Genomic DNA, 26178 nt, shown 5'->3' on the forward strand with positions numbered 1-26178 from the left:
GTGGGACACAATCATGAAGTGGAACGAAATTTATTGGATATTTCAAACTTTTTTAACAAATAAAAAACTGAAAAATTGGGCATGTAAAATTATTCAGCCCCCTTAAGTTAATACTTTGTAGCGCCACCTTTTGCTGCGATTACAGCTGTAAGTCACTTGGGGTAGGTCTCTATCAGTTTTGCACATCGAGAGACTGAAATTTTTGCCCATTCCTCCTTGCAAAACAGCTGGAGCTCAGTGAGGTTGGATGGAGAGTGTTTGTGAACAGCAGTTTTCAGTTCTTTCCACAGATTCTCGATTGGATTCAGGTCTGGGCTTTGACCTGGCCATTCTAACACCTGGATATGTTTTTTTGTGAACCATTCCATTGTAGATTTTGCTTTATGTTTTGGATCATTGTCTTGTTGGAAGACAAATCTCCATCCCAGTCTCAGGTCTTTTGCAGACTCCATCAGGTTTTCTTCCAGAATGGTCCTGTATTTGGCTCCATCCATCTTCCCATCAATTTTAACCATCTTCCCTGTCCCTGCTGGCCCAAACCATGATGCTGCCACCACCATGTTTGACAGTGGGGATGGTATGTTCAGGGTGATGAGCTGTGTTGCTTTTATGCCAAACATAATGCTTTGCATTGTTGCCAAAAAGTTGGATTTTGGTTTCATCTGACCAGAGCACCTTCTTCCACATGGTTGGGGTGTCTCCCAGGGGGCTTGTGGCAAACTTTGAATGACACTTTTCATGGATATCTTTAAGAAATGGCTTTCTTCTTGCCACTCTTTCATAAAGGCCAGATTTGTGCAGTATACAACTGATTGTTGTCCTATGGACAGTCTCCTATCTCAGCTGTAGATCTCTGCAGTTCATCCAGAGTGATCATGATCCACTTGGCTGCATCTCTGATCAGTCTTCTCCTTGTATGAGCTGAAAGTTTAGAGGGACGGCCAGGTCTTCATAGATTTGCAGTGGTCTGATACTCTTTTTATTTCAATATTATCGCTTGCACAGAGCTCCTTGGGATGTTTAAAGCTTGGGAAATCATTTTGTATTAAAATCCGGCTTTAAACTTCTCCACAACAGTATCTCTGACCTGCCTGGTGTGTTCCTTGTTCTTCATGATGCTCTCTGCGCTTTAAACGGACCTCTGAGACTATCACAGTGCAGGTGCATTTATAAAGAGACTTTATTACACACAGGTGGATTCTATTTATCATCATTAGTCATTTAGGTCAACATTGGATCATTCAGAGATCCTCACTGAACTTCTGGAGAGAGTTTGCTGCACTGAAAGTAAAGGGGCTGAATAATTTTGCATGCCCAATTTTTCAGTTTTTTATTTGTTAACAAAGTTTGAAATATCCAATAAATTTTATTCCACTTCATGATTGTGTCCTACTTGTTGTTGATTCTTCACAAACAATTACAGTTTTATATCTTTATGTTTGAAACCTGAAATGTAGATAGATAGACTAATGAAGACGGAAGATGGTCCTTTATCAAGATAAACACATAAATTCATATAATGTCAAATAACTATTGGCTAAATGCTCAGATAGCTAGCTCTCCTTATCCTCCCTATTCACATGTACACACGGACAAGCATACAAATGTTCTGAATCGAAATAGGGGAGATGGCCACTGCCAGACTCCTCTTGGAGTGGCTCATTTTCCAAAAACAAAAGGATTAACCAGTTGAAATCCAACTAGCCTAACCCTTCATTCCCCCAACATCTGCCTTCAAGGCAGAATTGGAAGACTACTATACACATTAGATAGTTAGCACATCCCACCAAAGTTTGGGGGGTTCAGACTACATAAATCTAATGTATATGGCCAGCATTACACTATTATTTAGGTATTATCCCTATGCTGCTATTGGGAATTCCTGAGGAGAGGATTATCAATGCAATGCTGAAGTTGGTCCCTATGGAAAGTATAACTGACAAGACCACTCTGATCAGACTTCCAGATAAGGGCTCATACGTAAGTCCCCATTAATTCATGCCCATTCTCAAATCCATTCAAGCCTTTTGCAAATGACTTTAACCCCTTCATGACCCAGCCAATTTTCACCTTCAGGACCTGGACATTTTTTGAACATCTGACCACTGTTACTTTAAACATTAATAACTCTGGGATGCTTTTACTTATCATTCTGATTCCGAGATTGTTTTTTCGTGACATATTCTACTTTATGTTATTGGTAAAATTTCACTGATATTTGCATCCTTTCTTGGTAAAAAAAAATCTAAAAATTTCATGAAAATTTAGAAAATTTAGCATTTTTCTAACTTTGAAACTCTCTGCTTGTAAGGAAAATGGATATTCCAAATAAATTACATATTGATTCACATATATAATATGTCTACTTTATGTTTGCATCAAAAAATTGACGTGTTTTTACTTTTGCAAGACACCAGAGGGCTTCCGCAGCAATTTTCCAATTTTTCTCAAGATTTTCAAAATCGTACTTTTTTAGGGACCAGTTCAGGTTGGAAGTGGATTTTAAGGGTCTTCATATTCATATTAGAAATACCCCATAAATTACCCCATTATAAAAACTGAACCCCCCAAAGTATTCAAACTGACATTCAGTAAGTGTTTTAACCCTTTAGATGTTTCACAGGAATAGCAGCAAAGTGAAGGAGAAAATTCAAAATCTTCATTTTTTACACTCGCATGTTCTTGTAGACCCAATTTTTGAATTTTTACAAGGGGTAAAAGGAGAGAAATCTCCCTAACATTTGTAACCCAATTTCTCTCAAGTAAGTAAACACCTCATATGTGTATGTAAAGTGTTCGGCGGGCGCAGTAGAGGGCTCAGAAGGGAAGGAGCGACAATGGGATTTTGGAGAGTGAGTTTTTCTGAAAGGGTTTTTGGGGGGCATGTCCCATTTAGGAAGCCCCTATGGGGACCCCCCCACATGTGACCCCGTTTTGGAAACTACACCCCTCATGGAATTGACAGAAATTTGAAACAGTGGACTGTGCAAATGAAAAATTGTCATACACCAGTGGGGTGTAAATGCTCACTGCACCCCTTATTAAATTCCATGAGGGGTGTAGTTTCCAAAATGGGGTCACATATGGATATTTATTGTTTTGCGTTTATGTCAGAACCGCTGTAACAATCAGCCACCCCTGTGCAAATCACCTCAAATGAACCTGGTGCACTCTCCTTGTTGTGCACCCCCAGAGCACTTTGCGCCCACATATGGGGTATCTCCGTACTCAGGAGAAGTTGCATTACAAATTTTTTCCCTTTTACCTCTTGTGAAAATGAAAAGTATGCGGCAACACCAGCATGTCACTGTAAAATTTTTTATTTTTATACACTAACATGCTGGTGTAGACCCCAACTTCACCTTTTCATAGGGGTTAAAGAAGAAAAAGCCCCCCAAAATTTGTAAGGCAATTTCTCCCGAGTACGGAGATACCCCATATATGTCCCAAAACTGTTGCCCTGAAATACGACAGGGCTCCAAAGTGAGAGAGCGCCATGCGCATTTGAGGCCTAAATTAGGGATTTGCATAGGGGTCGACAGAAGGGTATTCTATACCAGTGATTCCCAAACAGGGTGCCTCCAGCTGTTGCAAAACTTCCAGCATGCCTGGACAGTCAATGGCTGTCCGGCAATACTGAGAGTTGTTATTTTGCAACAGCTGGAGGCTCCGTTTTGGAAACAGTAGTGTACCAGACGTTTTTCATTTTTATTGGGGAGGGGAGGGGGGCTGTGTAGGGGTATGTGTATATGTAGTGTTTTTTACTTTTTATTTTAGGTTAGTGTAAGTGTAGTGTCAGATTTGACTAGCTAGTCAGTTTTGACTAGCTGATAGCAGCGATCGCGAGGGGGGGGGGGGGGGTCAGGGGATGAAACCCCCCGCGGTCGCATGGTAAGATGGAAGGCTATCAGTGATAGCCACCATCTTACCGGGTGCTGCGGGATGCCGCGAGTAGCGGCAAAAATGTTTATGACGTACCTGTATGTCATGGGTCGGGAGCACCTTGCCATTCATGACGTACAGGTATGTCATAGGTCGGGAAGGGGTTAAACAGATCTCATTGATGTCACTGGGATTTTTTTTTTACAATCCTTTGTCAGCCATTTGCACTCTATTCCATAATTTTTTGCAGAGAAAACACTTTGCATGCAGTATTTTTTCTCCTTCAAACGGATTAGAAACAGATATATGAAATTAAACATTGAAGTCTATGGCAAATGGATGAGCCTGTAATGTTATCCACTTGCATATGTATTTTTCAATCCGTTTTTGATCCGTTATTACTTCTGAGCATGCTCAGAAGAGGTGTGAGCAACCAATAAAGGATACAAATAGATTAAAAACTGATGCAACAGGATGCCACATAAAGGCATCCATTTGTTAGTATGGTCCGTTTAGCAGCAATGACAGGAGAATAAGGGGACAGGAGAGAACGACTATGTGAACCTAGCTTAAGAGGAAACTTCTTATATCTCCCCCTTAATATAATCTAGTGTATGATTTCACATTCTAGCTAGTTTATTCTTTTTCATTTATTTTATTTAATACTTAAAGCGTACCCATCAGATCCTACAAAAAAAACTTTTTTTTAAATATATCACTCGGTACCTAATCCTGACCATGTACATGGTCTAATTTTTATGTGTCTAGCACCTTTATTTTTATTTTTATTACACTTTTAATTTAGCTCACTAGTCTGAATTCCTATCAAAGGGTGGGGGCGTGGCCTCACTGTGCAGGTCTCCGCCCCCTCCCTCAGTATGCTGTCTGCTCACATCTCCCTGAGTTAGCAAAACTACAACTCCCAGCTTGTCCTCACTGACAGTAGCGGAACACAAGCTGACAGTGGGAGGATTTTTTCTCCTGCGCTCACAGCTGTCAATCAAGGAAGTGTGTCTGTGACATAGGTGATGATGCATGGACACAGCAGGACTAGTATGTGTCCAAGCAGGCGGGGGGGGGGGTCAGTTGTTTGACTGGCTTTTTCAGTATAAAATACTGAAAATGTTCTAATGAAAGCAATTGCAAAACCTATTGGTTTACAACATATCTAAAGTTTTTGTATCTGACAATGCCCATTTGAAGAAAAAAAAAAAAGATTATACTTAACCCCTTAAGGACGTACCAGTACCGGTCCCTTACCTTGCCTCCTGGTGTCCGAATGACTGCTCAGTGCCTGAGATCCAGGCATGAGCAGTCAAGCGGCAGAATAATTGATTAATGAGAAACCATTTATCAATGTAAAAAATCAGTGTGTACAGTGTTATAGCCCCCTATTGAAGCTATAACACTGCAATAAAAAGTGGAAAAAAAGTTAATAAAGATCATTTAACCCCTTTCCTAATAAAAGTTTGAATCACCCCCCCTTTTTCCCATTAAAAAAAAAGCTGTATAAGTAAAATTAAACATACGTGGTATCACCGTGTGCGGAAATGTCCTAATTATAAAATATATCGTTAATTAAACTGCACAGTCAATGGCGTACGCGCAAAAAAATTCCAAAACAGTGTATTTTTGGTCACTTTTTATATCATGAAAAAATGAATAAAAAGCAATCATAAATTCTGATCAATACAAAAATGGTACCGCTAAAAACTTCAGATCACAATGCAAAAAATTAGCCCTCATACTGCCCCATATGCGGAAAAATAAAAAAGTTATAGGGGTCAGAAAATGACAATTTTAAACGTATACATTTTCCTGCATGTAGTTTTTTCCAGAAAGTACAACAATATCAAACCTATATAAGTAGGGTATCATTTTTATAGTATGGACCTACAGAAGAGAAGGTGTCATTTTTACCAAACAATTTACTGCGTACCAACGGAGGCCCCCAAAAGTTACAAAATTGTGTTTTTTCTTCAATTTTGTTGCACAATGATTTTTTTTTTCCATTTCGTCATAGATTTTTGGGTAAAATGATTGATGTCATTACAAAGTAGAATTGGTGGCGCAAAAAATAAGCTATCACATATTTGTAGGTGCAAAATTGAAAGAGGTATGATTTTTTAAAGGTAAGGAGGGAAAAAATGAAAGTGCAAAAATGGAAAAACCCCTGGTCCTTAACCCCTTAAGGACTCAGGGTTTTTCCGTTTTTGCACTTTCGTTTTTTCCTCCTTACCTTTTAAAAATCATAACCCTTTCAATTTTCCACCTAAAAATCCATATTATGGCTTATTTTTTGCATCGCCAATTCTACTTTGCAGTGACATTAGTCATTTTACCCAAAAATGCACGGCGAAACGGAAAAAAAAATCATTGTGCGACAAAATCGAAAAAAAAACGCCATTTTGTAACTTTTGGGGGCTTTCGTTTCTACGCAGTGCATATTTCGGTAAAAATTACACCTTATCATTATTCTGTAGGTCCATACGGTTAAAATGATACCCTACTTATATAGGTTTGATTTTGTCGCACTTCTGGAAAAAATCATAACTACATGCAGGAAAATTTATACGTTTAAAAATGTCATCTTCTGACCCCTATAACTTTTTTATTTTTCCATGTATGGGGCGGTATGAGGACTCATTTTTTGCGCCGTGATCTGAAGTTTTTATCGGTATGATTTTTGTTTTGATCGGACTTTTTGATCACTTTTTATTCATTTTTTAATGATATAAAAAGTGACCAAAATACGCTTTTTTGGACTTTGGAATTTTTTTGCGCGTACGCCATTGACCGTACGGCTTAATTAATGATATATTTTTATAGTTCGGACATTTACGCACGCGGCGATACCACATATGTTTATTTTTTATTTTTTTTACACTGTTTTATTTTTTTTATGGGAAAAGGGGGGTGATTCAAACTTTTATTAGGGAAGGGGTTAAATGACCTTTATTAACACTTTTTTTTTTTACATTTTTTTTGCAGTGTTATAGGTCCCATAGGGACCTATAACACTGCACACACTGATCTCTAATGCTGATCACTGGCGTGCATTAACACGCCTGCATTAACGCGCTTGACTGCTCCTGCCTGGATCTCAGGCACGGAGCAGTCATTCGTCGATCGGACACCGGGGAGGCAGGTAAGAGCCCTCCCGGTGTCCGATCAGCTGTTCGGGACGCCGCAATTTCACCGCGGCGGTCCCGAACAGCCCGACTGAGCAGCCGGGTCACTTTCACTTTCACTTTAGAAGCGGCGGTCAGCTTTGACCGCCGCTTCTAAAGGGTTAATACCGCACATCGCCGCGATCGGCGATGTGTGGTATTAGCCGCGGGTCCCGGCCGTTGATTAGCGCCGGGACCCACGCGATATAATGCAGGATCGCGGCGCGATCCCGCTTCATATCGCGGGAGCCGGCGCAGGACGTAAATATACGTCCTGCGTCGTTAAGGGGTTAAGGGGTACTCCGGTGGTCAACGTGTTTTCCGTTTTTGACTTACCCTATTTGTTTTGTTTCATTTCTATTCTTGTTGTTTAAGCTACTCTATTTCCGTTCTTTGTTGTCTTTTTATCCCCCACTTTGTTTTCCTATCTTTACTTCTATTTCCTGTTTCTTGCTGTGCTAAAAACTACAAATCCCAGCATGCCACATTCCTTGCTGGTTTGGGGCGGCTCCTTTTTTTTGTTTTGTTTGTTTTTACCCATCCTACTATTTTCCCGGGTCAGACTGTTGAGATCCAATTAGCTCCTAGCAGGCTATAACTACCCCTCCCCCTTATTACAATAATTAAATAATAACTGACACAACAACAATTTAACTTTTCCGTGGGTGGGAATCGGCCACAGCTTTATTTATAAAATTACTTATATAAATAACAATTTAACTGTAACAAAGACACCGATTGGCTTCTTACCAACCCGAGAGGTGCTGCCACACTGTCCTGTGTGGAGGTCTACCCCGGGTTGACCCCGCTTTCACCGTCTTCTTACCGCCAAGCTGTGACTTACAATAAACAAAGATACAAAAAGTGAGGGAGGGAGGGCAAAACTCCGGGTCCTGGGCAGATTGAGGGGGGAAGGGAGGCACCACAGCTATAAATACCCAGGGGAGGGCCTCTGAAAGCCCGGGAAACTATTAAACCCCTGATTGGTGCACTCCTTCCCCCCTACCCATGGGACATACCACTGTAGCCACTGGCAAGTTTTACAGGCGGGGGAGGGGGCTAAAAAACCTTGCCTGTACATTTCTTAACCCCTTAACTGCTCACCAGTCAGGGGGCAAGCTAGTTATGCACAGCTTGCCCCTCCAGACTGTTGAGACCCAATTAGCTCCTAGCAGGCTATAACTACCCCTCCCCCTTATTACAATAATTAATTAAATAATAACTGACACAACAACAATTTAACTTTTCCGTGGGTGGGAATCGGCCACAGCTTTATTTATAAAATTACTTATATAAATAACAATTTAACTATAACAAAGACACCGATTGGCTTCTTACCAACCCGAGAGGTGCTGCCACACTGTCCTGTGTGGAGGTCTACCCCGGGTTGACACCGCTTTCACCGTCTTCTTACCGCCACGGAGGAGACCAGTTAGCCCTACACTGGGCTCCGACCCCCACCCAAGAGAAACTGGATAGCCATCACCTGGGGCCACCTCAGCCCCCCGGCACACCCAAAACATTTCCTCTCCAGGAAATCCGCCCAACACATTTCCTATCCAGGAAATCCGCTCAACACATTTCCTCTCCAGGAAATCCGCTCAACACATTTCCTCTCCAGGAAATCCGCTCAACACATTTCCTCTCCAGGAAATCCGAGGTACCTGCCACCAGGACCATTTTTTTAAATTTTTTTATTTTTATTTTTTTTTTTATTTTTTATTTTTTTTTATTTTATTTTAAATAACCCGTGTGAACTTCTCTCTCAGACTCGCCCATACATCGAAGAGTGCTGCAGCACTCGCACCACCTTGCGGAAAGCCGCTCTTAAAACAAAAACACACATGGGAAAGATCAAACTGGGCGAAAATAGCAACATAACATGCAGAACGCCCGCGCCCCACGCGCAGCGCTACCCTCTCCGGAAACCCCATCCACCTCCGCCGGCCCCGATACAAAAAGAGAGCAAATCCCGAACTTACAAAACAGTCATGCACGGACCCTCATGGAGCACGAGCTGCGTCTCCCGGATCGCCTAAACAGTCTCGGACCGACGGGCCTTTTTTCATTTTTTATTTATTTTTTTTTATTTTCTTTTTTAAACTTTTTCCATGAAACGCAAAAAATAGGCACCCAAAAACACGGACACCCAAGTCCCATGGAAGGAGATTAGGAGAAAGAAAAAGTGCCCCATCCACATAGCCCTGAAAAAAGCTAGCGCAAAATCTCGGATCAGAAAAATTACGCAAAACGACAACCAAAAACCCGACCCGCAGCCGCCACCAAGCGACCCAAAAATGATAGGAAAAAAACGGTCGCCGACAGCAAGGCCACCCACTCGTGGGCCCAGCCCCTAGGTATACACCACCTGCAAAGCAGAAAGAAAATCACCCCCTGCCATGTGCCGTGTGCCAACCGCACCCCACTGGATCGCAGCACAGCGGGAAAGCCAACCAACTTTTTTTTTTATTTATTTTTTTTATTTTTATAGGTGATTCACATTAACAGGTGAAGATCCCAGCATCACATACTCAGAATGTTATTTGGATACACTGAGAACACTGCCCAAAATCTCGAAACTCCTAGGAGAGGTGACACAGCAGATAACTTCTGTTATCACATCCTATTAAAACGAAACAGTAAATCAAACATCAGAGCCTTATAAGGTTACATCAAGGGGCATTCCAGGTATGGAAACCAATATTTTTAATTTTTATTTTTTTTAAGTTTTTATCCGCCGTCCACAGACCCTCTGGAACCTCCGGGACCCTCCTCGACTGTAGACATCCCGGCCTCCACACCAACACTAACCACTCGCAAGCGCCGTACCGTGAGTGCGACCAAACCGCTGGAGCCACCAAAGCGGACCAAGAATTACACCACTCTCCCCAAGGACCCACGGGCCGGCCGCACAAGCAACCCTCCGGAACTACAGCCAGAGAAAACGGGACAAAACGTCAACACCCAATACCGACCACAGGGAGCGTAGCCCTGAAAGAAATCGTAACTCCAAACAGCGAAGCACTAGATGCAACAGGCAGAGCACAGGAAGAAAACACGCCCCCTGATCACTCAAATGACACACCAGAAAAGAAGAAAAGCATCACAAAAGTAGCGCGCAACCAAGCACAGGGGCCATGCCAACCCACACAGTAACGTTACAAGTCTAAAACATGAGCTGCCGAAGCAAGCACCCAAAGTCCCACAACCAACACCAAGGGAAAAGCTCAAACAAAACCCCAAGCATGGCAGAAACCCACCGCAGCACCACTGGAAAACCAAACACCACACCAACAACCGACCCAACCAGCCACAACAGAGAACAGAGCGAGCTCCCCGTGCGCTGCAATGGGGAACTGAAAGCAGGCCAGTCCACTGCCCAACTCCTGAAAAAACCCCAACCAACCGAAATGTCAGCCCATAGCGTACCAGGGGCACATATGCGGGGGCACAAATACCAGACACCCTCGGTGGCCAGAGACAACCTGCAGGAAAAAACTCCGCCCAGAACCATAATCCATGCGGAACATACAGTAAACCAGCAAGGACCGGAACAGGGGCACCTAGCGAGCCCCGAGGAAACCAAAACAGAGAAAACGCAAACACTCCCCGTACACAGGAGAACTGCAGACCAACGCCACACGGCATGCGGAAGACTACAACAAACCACACCCCAACAAGCGTAGAGCACAGGAGAAACCCCCACTGGAAAAACCACCACAAACAGAAGAACCCACAAGGAAAGACAAACTGAAACCCAAGCAAAACCTACCCACCGCCACATCAGCTAAAGTACCCAGCACGACATACAGGAGTCCCATGCCTACCAGAGATCGGGAGCAAAACAGGAGAAAACATCAGACAATACACTAGGACAAACAGAGCAGCGGAGAGGGACTACAACTAGTGCGGAGAGAAACACCAAACCAAGGGGGGAGAAAACCAAAAGAAACAAAACCGTAACTGGGTGCCACCGATTCAGGATAAGGAACAAGCCTCAGGAGCTAAGTCCACAAAACACGGTCATCCAGAGCGTAAGGCCAAAAGACCACTCACCTAAGTGAGCACCGCAGAAAATGATACCACACCAAAGCACCCCGTCAAGAAGAGACGTACCCAACTCACAACCAGAGACCAACATAGACATACACCTATATCCGAGACCCAAACCCACCAAACACACAGGAACAAAAAGGCGGATACTACCCTGAACAGCCATAAGCACACTAACCGGGGAAGGAGAGGGCACCAACCCAACCTAGCCAGCTGAAGACAACTGGCCTGCCAAAGCCCCAAGAGCAGGCACGAAAATAGAGCCACCACTGCCCCCCGCAACAGCACACTCACTAAGTCCAGAAGATGGAGAAGGCACAAAAGATGGAGGAACCACTTCACCACCGCAGGCGTGGGACAAGGCATGCTGGAGACCACCTGGTTGCGGGTACTCTGCCGCCGCCCGGAATGGCGCCAGGAAACCAGCAGCAGAGGAGAGGTGATGGAGGGTTTGGGGTGCAGTGGCTGCAAGAACCATGCGCCGTGATCTGAAGTTTACAGCGGTACCATTGTGGTGTCAATTAGAGTTGTGATTATTTATTCATTTTTTATTTTTTTATTTATTTATTTATTTATTTTTTTATACGTATAAAAAGCGACCAAAATACGCTATATGGGACTGTAGAATATATATATGTAATTATTAATTTGCGCTTACACCGCAAACCGTGCAATCAAATGAGGATATATAACTTGATAGTTCGGACATTGACGCACGTGGCCATTGATACCACATGCGTATGTGCATTGAAATCTACATAGTTTGTACTTTTTCATATCATTGTAATTTATTATTTATAATTTTTTATTTATCTATTTATATATTTATTTATTTATTCATTTATTTTTTTTTTTTTTGTTAATTCATTTATTTATTCATGAATTTTTATTTATTTATTTATTTATTTATTTTTTTGGCGCGTACGCCATTGAAGGAGTACTGCAATCGAAGATATAGTTAAATAGTACGGACATGTACACAAGCAGCGATACTGTATAGGTGCATATGCTTGATGTAATACAGATATTTATATTTTATTTAATTATTTTATTTTATTTATTCAGTTATTTAGTAATTTATTTATTTATTTATTTTTTATTATTATTATTATTTTTTTTTGTTATGTATGGGGGGGGGGGAGTAGTGATCCAACGTTTAATGGCAAGGGTTAAATTGATCTTCATAATTTTTTTTTTTTTTTTTTTTGTGTGTGTGTGTGCAATGCTATAGCTCCCATAGGGAGCCACAACACTGCACACACAGTACCTAACACAGATCACTTGCCATGTGTTAACATGGCAATGATCTGGGTCATCAGTGATTGATTGCTCAAGCCTGAATTTCAGGCTTGGAGCAATCAATCCACGAGCGGACGCGCAGGAGGCAGGTAAGTGACCCTCTTGCTGCGTTCCAGCTGATCGGGACATCGCGATTAATCGCGATGGTCCTGATCAGCCCGACTGAGCAGCCGGGACGCCCGTACATACATTCAGATGCGGCGATCAACTTTGATCGCCGCATCCAAAAAGGTAATGCCGGACATCTGCCCGATCGGCGATGTCCGGCATTAGCATGGGTCCTGGTTGCTAATAGCAACCGGGACCCCGCGGCTATGATGCGCGCTCAACTTGTGAGCGCGCATAATAGCTAGGGACACGCAAATGAACGTTAATAAACGTCCATTTGCGCAAGCCCGCAAAAAACAGCAGCAGCCACCCAGGGGGCCGCCCGCAGCGGAGGGGACAGTAACGGGGGAAAGAGGCAAAGCGCGGCGCTCAAAAGGAGCACGCATGAGAAAGGGGATCGGGCCAGGTAAGAGGATTGAAGGAACGGGCAGAGAAAAGGATGAAAGGAAGGGGCAGGAGATTAGAGGAACGGGCAGGAGATTAACGGAACGGGCAGGAGATTAACGGAACGGGCAGGAGATGAAAGGAACGGGACAGGGAAGGGGATTAAAGGAACGGGCAGGACAGGGGGAAGGAGAGCGGGACTGTGAGAGGTCCGCCAGCCTCCCGAACCCAACGCCAGGGTGCAACAGCCAGGGTGCAACAGGAGGGGAGGCCAGCTCAGCCACAAACGAGCATGCCAGCCCTCACCCTCCTGCTCCATCCGGGCCATAATATAAGGGGCAGATACATACCAACCGGCAGACAAAACTCCGGGTCCTGGGCAGATTGAGGGGGGAAGGGAGGCACCACAGCTATAAATACCCAGGGGAGGGCCTCTGAAAGCCCGGGAAACTATTAAACCCCTGATTGGTGCACTCCTTCCCCCCTACCCATGGGACATACCACTGTAGCCACTGGCAAGTTTTACAGGCGGGGGAGGGGGCTAAAAAACCTTGCCTGTATATTTCTTAACCCCTTAACTGCTCACCAGTCAGGGGGCAAGCTAGTTATGCACAGCTTGCCCCTCCAGCCCCCTTATAGACAGCACACTAATATAAATCAGCCTTGGTTGGGATACACTGTCCTACACACACAAAAGGGACTACAACTCCCAGCATGTGTCATTCAGGAGTCTTCAGTATAACACCAGCATGGTGCCTCTGTAGTCTCCTGGGGGTTGTAGTTCACCACACCTCTGTAGGGCATACACCAGTGTTTCCCAACCAGGGTGCCTCCAGGTGTTGCAAAACTACAACTCCCAGCATGCCCTGACAGCCTTTGGGCATGCTAGGAGTTGTAGTTTTGCAACAGCTGGAGGCACACTGGTTGGGAAACACTGGTGTAACATGATGTGTATGCTGAATAGGCTAGAACAGTGTTTCCCAACCAGTGTGCCTCCAGCTGTTGCAAATCTACAACTCCCAGCATGCCCAAAATCTGTCAGGGCATGTTGGGAGTTGTAGTTTTGCAACAGCTGGAGGCACACTGGTTTGTAAACACTAGCATACACACACAATAGGGACTACAACTCCCAGCATGTGTCATTCAGGAGTCCCCTCCCCCTTCACATATAGAGATCATTCCCAGTATGAGATTTATTCCCCTGCAGTCCATACATCCCCAGCCCGTGCACCTTCTCATCCTCCCCTTCAGATAACACTTATCTGTGAGGTCCTTCTCCTGTGCAGACCTGTGTCCTTAGAATACAGAGCAGAGGGGTGGGGGAGGTGAGGAGCTGTGTACTCAGCTGGATGAGATGAGGGGGCGTGGCTTATTACTCTCATGCAGACAGAGGAAAAAAAAAAAAAGCTGTGACATGTTGTCCACCTCAGACTCAGAACATGGCCGACTGTGGACAACAGTAAAAGAAAACACTCTGAACTACAGAACTTCCTGCCCAACAAACAGGTAAAAAAAACACACACATGCTGCCAAAACATATAACACATGTATATTGCAAAAATACAAAACTTACAAAGAAGATGCCATATAGTCAAAAAAATTTAACCACCGGAGTACCCCTTTAAGGGGTTAATAGGGGAGATCATCAAAACTGTCTAATTCTTAGAATGTTTAAACATAGACTAGACAGTCTAAGAATGCACCAGACTTTTGGCACTAGGCACTACAGTGAGTGGTTTCAATCAACTTCCACACTGTTCTTCTTGATAGTTTAAATGAACAGCATCCCCCCCCCCCCCCCAAATCTAATGTTATAGATTAAACAATCCATGGAAATACTTTGTAATGCCAGGTTCACCCTTTCTAAAATGTTGCACCATCTTTTACTTTACATGCGCATTTACTGCAGTAATTAAAAAATAAATGCCAAAAGTGTTTGCGTAAAATGATATGCATGGCAAAATATATAAGTGTGAACCCGGCTTTAAAAAGTATTTTCAACAGCTGGGGCCAAATGATCAGACTATAAACAAAGTGTTATTTACTTTTCATGTGATTGATTGTTATGCACTCCTCTGTGCGTTGAGTTGGCATGTAGTTAAAAGACGTGGATAATTAGAAGTGTATTACTGTCATTGTTTCTCACTGTATCTAGCAGACGTAAACAAGCTCAGTGTTGCTTTGTACAATGTAAGCTTCAGCTAAGTAGCAAATAATGTGTGGCAATGCATTGATCCCACTTCCTCCACTGTGGTTTAGGTGATTGACAGCTCTGACCTAGTGTTAAATAAATGGAGGGAGGGGAGTGTGTGTAGTTTGCAGCCGAGCGGTGATGCCCTCCAGGGGAGAACACAAACAGGTAGAGTGTATGTTGCTAAGGGGACGTCAGTTTGGTTTTGGCTAAGGTGTTCCCTTGGACTTTGTTCAGTAAGAGTCCCAGCAGGTGATACTAAGTCAGTATATTCAGCTTATGGGGATCCAAAGATTATCTCTCCATCAAGTATCTTCTGAAGACTAAAATACCCTTTTTTTTCCCCAAAAAATAGCTACTCAATAGCCAAAATATATTGATACAAGGATATCTGCAGTGCACTGGCGTCAGTAAGGTGGATTGTCCCTTCTGTTCCGATGTTCTTTTTGTCCTTTTATAACTACGTCACCTGATGGTAAGGTTAATGGAGCTTGTCGTCCATGCTACATAGTTGTTAGTGCTGTAGAGTATTTCATGCTCATGACAAGGCTAAACTGAATGGAATGGACTAAGTGAATGAACTGTCACGTTAAAGACTTGCCTGAATTATTTGGAAATTTTTTCATCTGTGTTATCTAGTGAGCAGTCTGCCTACTGACCCCTTATAATATCATCAAACATTTGCACCGATTCCTCCATGGGGTCCATAATGATATGCCTACGCCTTAATAATATCCTATGATAGGATTTGCATTATTCCCTGATTTTTATTTATGCTCTGGATTGCACCTATTGGACCTGAGGATTTTTTCAGTAGTTAGTGAGGTACTAGCCTTACTGAAAAACAATGTGGACTCTGTATATGAAAGGGTTTACTCCTCGAAAAAATGTACAGAAGGTAAGTAACCCAACTGGTATTCTGTCACTTGCTGAACTTGTTCTTATGTCAATAGATGAAATGACCCATCTGGAAGTATTTGTAGTGTTTGTTATATTATTCCATACTATATTATAATGTAATATAATGTAAAACATGTTTTAACTGGGATTGCAAATATAACCATCTGAAATTATGATGTGATTTATAAGATAATACAAATCAGGTATTTGGTTGGGATTTCGCACAACTTTGTGTGGCCTTTTTTTTATTTTTATTTTTTTGGCCCTTTGTTTTTCACTCCCAAGATGTATTTTTATTGGCTTTTTTTTTCTTAGGATTAGTGAGTTTTAGTATAAGTGTTTTTTCTTTTTGCATTTTTTTCCTTGTTTTTTTTTTTTTTTCATTTGTGATTCATCCATCCATCATATACCTCAAATATTTGTATTCAAGAATTGGGAGGAAAATGCCTGAAAAAAACACCAATTTGAAATACACATTGGCCCAGATTTATCAAACTGTGTGAGAGAAAAAGTGGAGTGATTTCCCCACAGCAACCAATCACAGCTCAGGTTTCACTTTACCTCAGATCGTTAGCTGAGCTGTGATTGGTTGCTGTGGGAAAATCACTCCACTTTTTCTCTCACACAGTTTGATAAATCCGGGCCATTGTGATTTTGTTTGGCTTTCGTTTCCTCCCATAGAAGTCTATGGGAGGAAAAATTTCAAGGTTTCCTGATATAATAATATAATATATTAATAATATTACGTTTTACCGAGAATAATGAACAATTATCTAAAAGGCACCCTGCTGTCATATTCACTACAGGCAATTCAGAGTTAATAGAACAGAGTCCCCTGGTTCCGAATCCTGATATCTTGGCCAGTGCAGAGAGTTGTTTTTAAGTGCATCACTTGCGTTACAAAGACAACTCATTGATTTGGGTGGGTGCTCTGTAATGCTTTAGGGGTTTTCCGTAGAAGAAATGTAATGCCTTTGTATAGGATAGGTAAAACGCTCTTAAAAAAATAGACAGAGAATTGAAACTTTTCTCATCTCATTTTTAAACAACAAACTAAAAAATGTAATTAAAAAAAATCATTATTAATTGATATACTGTAAAAACCAGTAAAAAATACCAAAACATATTTTTTCCTTTATTTTATCTTTGCAATTGGTCAGACAAGATGACTTTCTGTTACCGGTATCCAAACAAATATGTTTTACTAGTAGTACAATAAATGTGTTTATACTATCATCAGCAGGGTACATCAGGTGGTTTCACATTATTGGGTAACTGCACTCCCATGCCTTTCCTATTACTGAAGGAATCAAAACCATCACAAGGTATAAGTCAGAGCATCCACTCTGAAAAGAGCTCCCCTGGTTCCAAAAAAAAAGTGTTTCATATGTGGAGTAAAAGCAGCAATCTGGTTATATTAGTGGTACTGCCATCTCTGTACTCATGCAACTAGCTAGGGCGCACAACAAAAATACATCATAAAAGTAACAGGTGAGGTGCACTTTGTCCTGATACACAATGTATAAAAATCACAGCACTCTTTAATGGCAATATGCTGTTAGGGTAAATGTTAATTTCAAAAGAGCAACCTCAAAAAGAAAAAGAACAGCCCCTTGCCACTGAAGAGTGCCACTGAAGACTTTCCATTTTTATCAGTCACATACGAGTCCAGCAAAGGATGTGAGCTATGGATAGAACCCGACTAAAAAGCAGTCCTGGCAAAAAACGGAACTGCCATGTGACACCAGGCTTAAATGGGTATTCCACGATTCTTTAAATGTAAGACAGGGGCAGCAAAGTTAGTCTACCGTATGTATACTCGAGTATAAGCCGAGTTTTTCAGCACGATTTTTCGTGCTGAAAACACCCCCCTCGGCTTATACTCGAGTGAACTCTCCGCCTGTCAATCCCTTCTCAGTGGTTCTCAACCTGCGGACCTCCAGATGTTGCAAAACTACAACTCCCAGCATGCCCGGACAGCCATAGGCTGTCCAGGCATGCTGGGAGTTGTAGTTTTGAAACATCTGGAGGTCCGCAGGTTGAAGACCACTGCCGGGCCTTCGTCATCATCCAGACCCCCCCTCCCTTTAGTTTTCTACTCACCTCCCCTCGGTGGGAAGGAAGGGTGAGCTGGTCAGGGCCATCTTTGCTGTAGGGACCGTCCGGTGAGGAGGGTTAGTAGTTCCGGGCTGTCCATCTTCACCGGGAGGCCCTCTTCTCTGCTCCGGGCCCGGCCCCGGACTAGTGACGTTGCCTTGACGACGACGCGAAGGGGCATTCATGCGCGTCCCTGTGCATCTTCGTCAAGGCAACATCACTAGTCCGGGGCAGGCCTGGAGCGCAGAGAAGAGGGCCCCCCGGTGAAAATGGACAGCCCGGAACGACTAACCCTGCCCACTGGACGGTCCCTGCAGCATAGATGGCCCGGACCAGCTAACCGTAACTTCCCACCGAGGGGAGGTGAGTAGAAAACCAAAGGGGGGGGGGGTCTGGATGATGACTTAGGCCGCAGTGGTCTTCAACTTGCGGACCTTCAGATGTTTCAAAACTACAACTCCCAGCATTCATGGACAGCCAATGGCTGTCTGGGCATGCTGGGGGTTGAAGTTTTGCAACATCTGGAGGTCTGCAGGTTGAAGACCACTGGATTGACAGGTGGTGATGATGACAGGCGGTGGTGATGAAGGGGGGGGGGGGTGTGGGATGATGACAGGGGGATGATTACAGGCGGTGATGATGAAGGGAGGGTGTGTGGGATGATGACAGGGGGATGATGACAGGTGGTGATGATGAAGGGGGGATGATGACAGGCGGTGATGATAAAGGGGGGGTGATGACAGGGTAATGATGAAGGGGGGGATGATGACAAGGGGGGATGATGTATTTCCCACCCTAGGCTTATAGTCGAGTCAATAACTTTTCCTGGGTTTTTGGGGTGAAACTAGGGGCCTCGGCTTATATTCGGGTCGGCTTATACACGAGTATATACGGTAGTTACTAATATACTTCATGTATCTGTGTTTGGTGGCTGGTATCAAATTTCTTTCTCTTTCATTTCCCTGAAAGTTCATTTTCTGCAGCCTACAAAATGACTGTTGTCTCAGACCTTTCCCAGCTTGCAGTGTGGCCCAAGACAATACATCACAAGTCAGGTGCTAAAAGGGAGCTCGGCTGCTTCGTCTGTTGTGTGTGAAGTCAGGCTTCTGATGACATTACCAGCGCACATGTGCGTGCATTCATTATCACACAGATCCACAGCTTGTGTGTCAGGTTGTGCTGTTCTGCAATGGGTGGGGTGACCAATGTGTGGGAGAAAAATAATTCACCTCCGACCTTAAAACAAATGATCCTGGGGATAGTAGTCTGAGGGAGGCCACAGAAACAGAAAGAAGCCAGTTCCTAAAGAGCAAGCCAGCAGCATGATGGTGAACACGGGACACTGTTTACCAGCAACACAAGCACAGGTCCTTTGTAAACATGTCCATTACTGTATGACACTTAATTACTTAAGTTACCTTATGTTGAATAATGTGCAGACATGTCAAATGTTTTAATCAGCGAGGGCTCATTCTGAGACCCCACCGATCGCTATATATGTAGCTGGGTAAAGCGCTTGCCAGCACACTTCGCTCTCTGGCTTGGCACTTAAGATGCAGATGTTTTCTTTCCCTCTGTGCTCCATCCAGACCAAATCTCCTTGGCCGCTCTGGTCTAGCAGCACAGCCCCCATGTTAATACTTATAATATTTCTGCCCTGTTGCTAATGCCAGTACTGTGCCTGCTGCTGCCCCATGTGCACTATTACTGCACATTCAGAGCTGCCCAATGCCCCCAAATACCACATGCTCTGTATATAATAAAACCTGATGAAGGGGACACATCAAATCAGAGAAAAAGTGGGAAATTATGGGCCCGGCAAAGCACAAAATAAGTTCAGACACCCAATTCAGACTAAAAGACCTCCATATACTGCTCCACATGGGCCCCAAATAGACTCCCACTCATGGCCACCTCTATTGCATGTGGCCCTTTGCTCAGATTCCTGATCAGTCCCCTCCACAAACTTGCCCCCCCCCCCCCCCCGTTCCTTAAAGACTCGCTATGCTGCTTTATCTAGCTCAAGGTCCTTTGATGACCTCATCACAGGTCATAAAGCTTCTAAGTGCTGAATGGATTTTTTTGTGCTCTAGCTAGAGCCCAAGAACTTTTGATGGTATCATTGAAGGCATTTGAGCTTCTAGCTGCAAATGGCCTCTGTAAAGCTTCTGCCACAATTTACCCAAAATTACAGGCAAAACACTGCGGTTTTGTGCAAACATAGTCCAGGTTTCATTCTATGTTAAAAATGAACAGGCCACAGCATGTGGCCCCTTCAACAGCTGACTGGTGGAGATGCCGAGAGCCAGCCCCACCCCATGATCTTATATTGATAGGCTATCAATATTGGGATCAAGGTCAGTGGAGATCCCTGGGCAAAAAAATTAGGATCTTAATGTCCTTAATCGTTTAACTGAGACATAAGTGGGACTAGAATTATCCGGCAGCTGCTCATCTACCTCTCCCTATGCCATTAAAATATTACCTTGAACACCAGTTTATTTGAAGGCAACCGAATCTCCATATATAAAAAACCAAACGCCAATGGTAATAAAAGCTACACAATTAAATAGGTTCTTATTCCACAAGTTTTTCTTTAGATCTTTTCAAACTCCCATGTCCCCCACTGGTGGAGAACTCTGAGCACTTGTACTTTTCACTCTCTGTATAAATGGGACTGTCTATTCTATTGGGGAAACATTTACCATTTACGGTATGTTACTGAAAACAATAAGGTGACAAAATCAATCAATATTTATTGATTCTGATGTAAAGAGATTATGGTAGTCTCCATTAATATTAGAATAGCAGAGTATTCTCTAAAATGATTGGAATGTGTTAAAATATCTGATATGTATAGCTATGCTCCCAGTGTGCATTTCTGCTACATTGCAATATTCAGCTAATAGAAATACAGTTACTTGGATTATACTGAAACAATGAATGACGGAAGCTGGCTGCATGGAGAGCTTTGTGAATGTTTGTATTCTCTACCAGCTTGCTAAACTGTAACTATGTCATTATCCTGTTCAGATGCCTTTGCGCATATTCATCTATGTAAATCTCAGATAAGAATTAGAGTAAATATACCTAGAAATAATTGCTCAAGTGAGTAGTCATCTGGACTGGCTTTAGTCTGAGTGAGGAGCAGAAAAAAATGTGAGCCGAAGCCCCTACGTGCTCATTGGTAACCTTAATTCCGTACATAGGCTCGCTACATTCTGAAGGTGGAAAATTAATCAATGTTTTTCCTTTTGCCAGACTTGGAGTCAGGAAGTTATTTTTACCCCAAAATTGGTGAAAAATGGCTTCTGCCTTTATAAAAAAAAAAAAAAAAATGTATTTCCTCTAGCTCAAGACTATAGGTACCGTAATAGGCTGAACTGGATGGACATATGTCTTTTTTGTTTGAGCCTGACTAACTGTGTAACATAAGCTCACTAGTACATTATAGCAACTACTTATATGGATACTATTAATTTATTTTTAAATACATACCACTAAATGTACAGAAAGAGCATCATTTATAAAATGAAGTATAACATTCCATTTAGTTCAGTTCAGTTTGCTCTCCATGCCAAGATGTTGGATACTATAGCTGCATCAATATACAAAAACATGCAGGTATACATATATAAATAGATTTACAAGTGTCTATGGACATAATGGGGGGAGATATTAAAAAAAGGGCAAGTTTTAACTTAGACTAGACTAGGCAACATTGTTTTTTTTAACATTAAAGCAGACTAACATAGAAAGCTATACATTTGTGGTAAAAGTCTGGGATAATGTGTGCCAAATAACTGACTTACATCACTTGTACTACATTTTCAAAGTGTTGTAGACACTTTTGCGCCATGCTCTAAGTAGGCATGGCTTAGTGGAAGTGCCAAGTGGAAACCCAGTCTAAAACTAACTGTGTAGTGTACCTATAGGGAAAGCTGTTTATTATTGTGGAGGACCACTCACATGATGACTTAGCCCAGAGTTAAGGTCTATTCACAGGGCAGAATTTTGCTTGCGGAATTCCGCCTGAAATTAAAAGGTTATCCAGGAAAAAAACTTTATATATATATATATATATATATATATATATATATATATATATATATATATATATATAAAACAACTGGTTACAGAAAGTTAAACAGATTTGTAAATTACTTGTATTAAAAAATCTTAATCCTTTCAGTACTTATGAGCTGCTGAAGTTGAGTTGTTCTTTTCTGTCTAAGTGCTCTCTGATGACACCTGTCTCGGGAACTGTCCAGAATAGAAGCAAATCCCCATAGCAAACCTCTTCTACTCTGTGCAGTTCCCGAGACCAGCAGAGATGTCAGCAGAGAGTACTGTTGTCAGACAGAAAAGAACAACTGATAATTATTAGAGGTATTAAGATTTTTTAATAGAAGTAATTTACAAATCTGTTTAACTTTCTGGAGCCAGTTGATATATAAAAAGACATTTTTTTTCCTGGAATACCCCTTTAAAGCCCATATACTTCTATGGGATTCCACACACCCATTCACACTTCTGAAAATTCAGAAGTGTTAATGGGAGTGCAGAACCCCCATAGATGTCTATGGGCTTTAATTTGAAGCAGAATTCCACAAGCGCAAATTCTGCTGTGTGAATAGACCCTTAGGAGAAATTTACATGACTACAATTTTTAGTTACCTCTGATGTCTCTTTTCCCACACAAATATTTATCAATCTGCTCAGCTCTTCCTGCTCTATAATGCGCTTCCCGCATCAATGTGACAGGTTCCCTTTAAATTCAGAATCCAGCTATTCTTGGACAACGGTACAGTGTGATACATGGTAGACCGGTACTCAATAAAAATCTTATATTTGTTTTTTTTCTTGTGACTATATAACATGTATAAATATATTTTTATATGGTTTAATAATAATCTTCTTTGTAGGAAAAGAAGGAGCCAGTTGCATTTCCCCCTATTTCCAAAACATATCCCGGAGTCATATCACACTCTATAAGGGTAAGTAATATAATGATGAGTGTATATAATCATATGCCACATTTCAGTGTATCCATATTCAGTTTTTCATCCCAGAGGTATAGCTAGGGGCATCCCTGATAGTACAAGTCTGTTGTCACTAACTCATGCAGTTACCTTTGATTATTGGACCCATCTCATCATAGGATTTCCACCTATCATATATTTATGGCATATTCATGGGATATACCATACATGCTTCAGATTTTAAGATCAGTGAGAAATATACTAAAAAATATATATAAATAAAATAAAAAACAGTGCAAACTCATGCCAGTGCTTACACTGGATTTCCATAAATTATTGGAACAGAGAACCCACTATGATTCTGTTGCCTATGGGCCCACATACATGTGTTGTGGGCACACTGGTATACTTTATTGATATCACTGAATATCTTTTATTATATATGGACTTTTTCTATGTGCTATACATACTTTTTGGCACTAAATGTTTATGGCCATGCTGTAACTAGCTTTCAGGGAGCCAGCGCCACTGTTATAACACTTGACAGGTGAACACACTTGACTCAACATTTCAAGGCAAAAATGAATGGGTAAATTACATTCTCTTGCCTTGTACTCTTGAGCAGTAACAAAAGGATGATATTCAACAGATTTGAGTGATTTTACTGCTGAGGGCATAAACCAGAGTTGTTATTGAGGATTTAGAAAATATGAATGACCTTGCTCATAGATAGGTACAAATGTAATTATTGACATAGAAAGTTGAAGTTAGAAATGTTTTCCTTTATTCTGCAAGTTATCTAAAAGACCTTTTTAGTAATGCAGTAACAAATCAATGTGTATACAGTATGTATATGCATCAGAGCATCACTTTAAGTGCTTCAGAGTACTAACAAGGTGACTTTAGAGCTCTCATTGCTGTTAACAAGCCCCTGAGAGTCCTCTCCGTGGTGCACAGCTATTTCTCATTCTCTCCATTTCAGGGGGCAGGACCAGAGCTGGGCTGTTTGCCAGTTGTACACATACAGTGGGGCCAAAAAGTATTTAGTCAGCCACCAATTGTGCAAGTTCTCCCACTTAAAAAGATGAGAGGCCTGTAATTTTGATCATAGGTATACCTCAACTATGAGAGACATAATGAGAAAAAGAAATCCATAAAATCACATTGTTTGATTTTTAAAGAATTTTTTTGCAAATTATGGTGGAAAATAAGTATTTGGTCACCTACGAACAAGCAAGATTTCTGTCTCTCACAGACCTGTAACTTCTTCTTTAAGAGTCTCCTCTGTCCTCCACTCCTTACCTGTATTAATGGCACCTGTTTGAACTCGTTATCAGTATAAAAGACACCTGTCCACAACCTCAAACAGTCATACTCCAAACTCCACTATGGCCAAGACCAAAGAGCTGTCGAAGGACACCAGGCTGGGAAGACTGAATCTGCAGAAAATGGAAGACCTACAAGACCACTGATAATCTCCCTTGATTTGGGGCTTCATGCAAGAACCCCCCCAGTGGTGTCAAAATGATCACAAAAATGGTGAGCAAAAATCCCAAAACCACACGAGGGACCTAGTGAATGACCTGCAGAGAGCTGGAGCCAAAGTAACAAAGTCTACCATCAGTAACACACTACGCCGCCAGGGACTCAAGTCATGAAGTGCCAGACGTGTCCCCCTGCTTAAGACGGTACATGTCCGGGCCAGTCTGAAGTTTTCTAGTGAGCATTTAGATTATCCAGAAGAGTATTGGGAGAATGTCACATGGTCAGATGAAACCAAAATAGAACTTTTTGGTAAAAACTCAACTTGTTGTGTTTGGAGGAGAAAGAATGCTGAGTTGCATCCAAAGAACACCATACCTACTGTGAAGCATGGGGGTGGAAACATCATTCTTTGGGGCTGTTTTTCCGCAAAGGGACCAGGACGACTGATCCGTGTAAAAGAAAGAATGAATGGGGACATGTATTGTGAGATTTTGAGTGAAAACCTCCTTCCATCAGCAAGGGCATTGAAGATGAAACGTGGCTGGGTCTTTCAGCATTACAATGATCCCAAACACACCTCCCGGGCAATGAAGGAGTGGCTTCATAAGAAGCATTTCAAGGTCCTGGAGTTACCTAGCCAGTGTCCAGATCTCAACCCCATAGAAAACCTTTGGAGGGAATTGAAAGTCCGTGTTGCCCAGCGACAGCCCCAAAACAACACTGCTCTAGAGGAGATGTGCATGGAGGAATAGGCCAAAATACTAACAATAGTGTGTGAAAACCTTGTGAAGACAGAAAACGTTTGACCTCTGTCATTGCCAACAATGGGTATATAACAAAGTATTGAGATTAACTTTTGTTATTGACCAAATAATTAATTTCCACCATAATTTGCAATAAGTTCGTTAAAAATCAGCCAATGTGATTTTATGGATTTTTTTTCTCATTATGTCTCTCAAAGTTGAGGTATACCTATGATGAAAATTACAGGCCTCTCTCATCTTTTTAAGTGGGAGAACTTGCACAATTGGTGGTTAGCTAAATACTTTTTTGCCCCACTGTAGTTACTTTATTTTTCTTAGTTACCTGGTCAAGCACAGTGCTTACTCCTCTCTGCAATGCCATGGTATAGTTCCCATGAATGTGCCCTCTACTGAGCAGGCTTGTAATGTGGGTAGTGGATATACTGATTTACTGTGTTTGCAAGGTACTAAGTGACCACAAAGGAAAGAAACAGCAGAATGATCATAGCAAGGGGGAAGGGGTTACACTAAGCACTGAACTGCTGTTGCTGCTGATAATGATGATGGTGACAAGCCTGCAGACTAAATGGGTGGGGGGAGATTACATTTGGGAGACAGCATACAGTAGTAGAAACACTAGTATTTGTACAAGGGACAGCTGCCTAGAATTATATGAATGCTGATAGATAATTTACCAGTAGATGCAGTGTGGATCCTCTGGAGGAGGTAGACAGGCTCACAGAACGCAGGTACACAGCCCAGGCTCTCTTACTCATTACAACACAGAGTACCAGATAAGCCCTGCACCCATTTCCCACATTCCATCTTGGTGTCACTGTTACTACTAGAAACAGACTGAGCCTCATGAGGCAGTGGACAGCAGA

At 42.3% G+C, this 26178-nt stretch overlaps 1 protein-coding gene across 1 annotated transcript in view; it reads left to right on the forward strand.

Annotated features, from left to right (window-relative positions):
• Window positions 1–26178, forward strand: part of LOC130357501 (uncharacterized) — a 137862-nt gene that overhangs the window by 12963 nt on the left and 98721 nt on the right. The window contains exon 3 of the mRNA XM_056560198.1: window positions 23010–23081. Coding sequence (XP_056416173.1) covers window positions 23010–23081 — 72 coding nt within the window. The remainder of the gene's footprint in view (window positions 1–23009; window positions 23082–26178) is intronic.

The sequence above is a fragment of the Hyla sarda genome, chromosome 1 (genome assembly GCF_029499605.1).
Source record: "Hyla sarda isolate aHylSar1 chromosome 1, aHylSar1.hap1, whole genome shotgun sequence".
In the NCBI taxonomy this organism is placed as follows: domain Eukaryota; kingdom Metazoa; phylum Chordata; class Amphibia; order Anura; family Hylidae; genus Hyla; species Hyla sarda.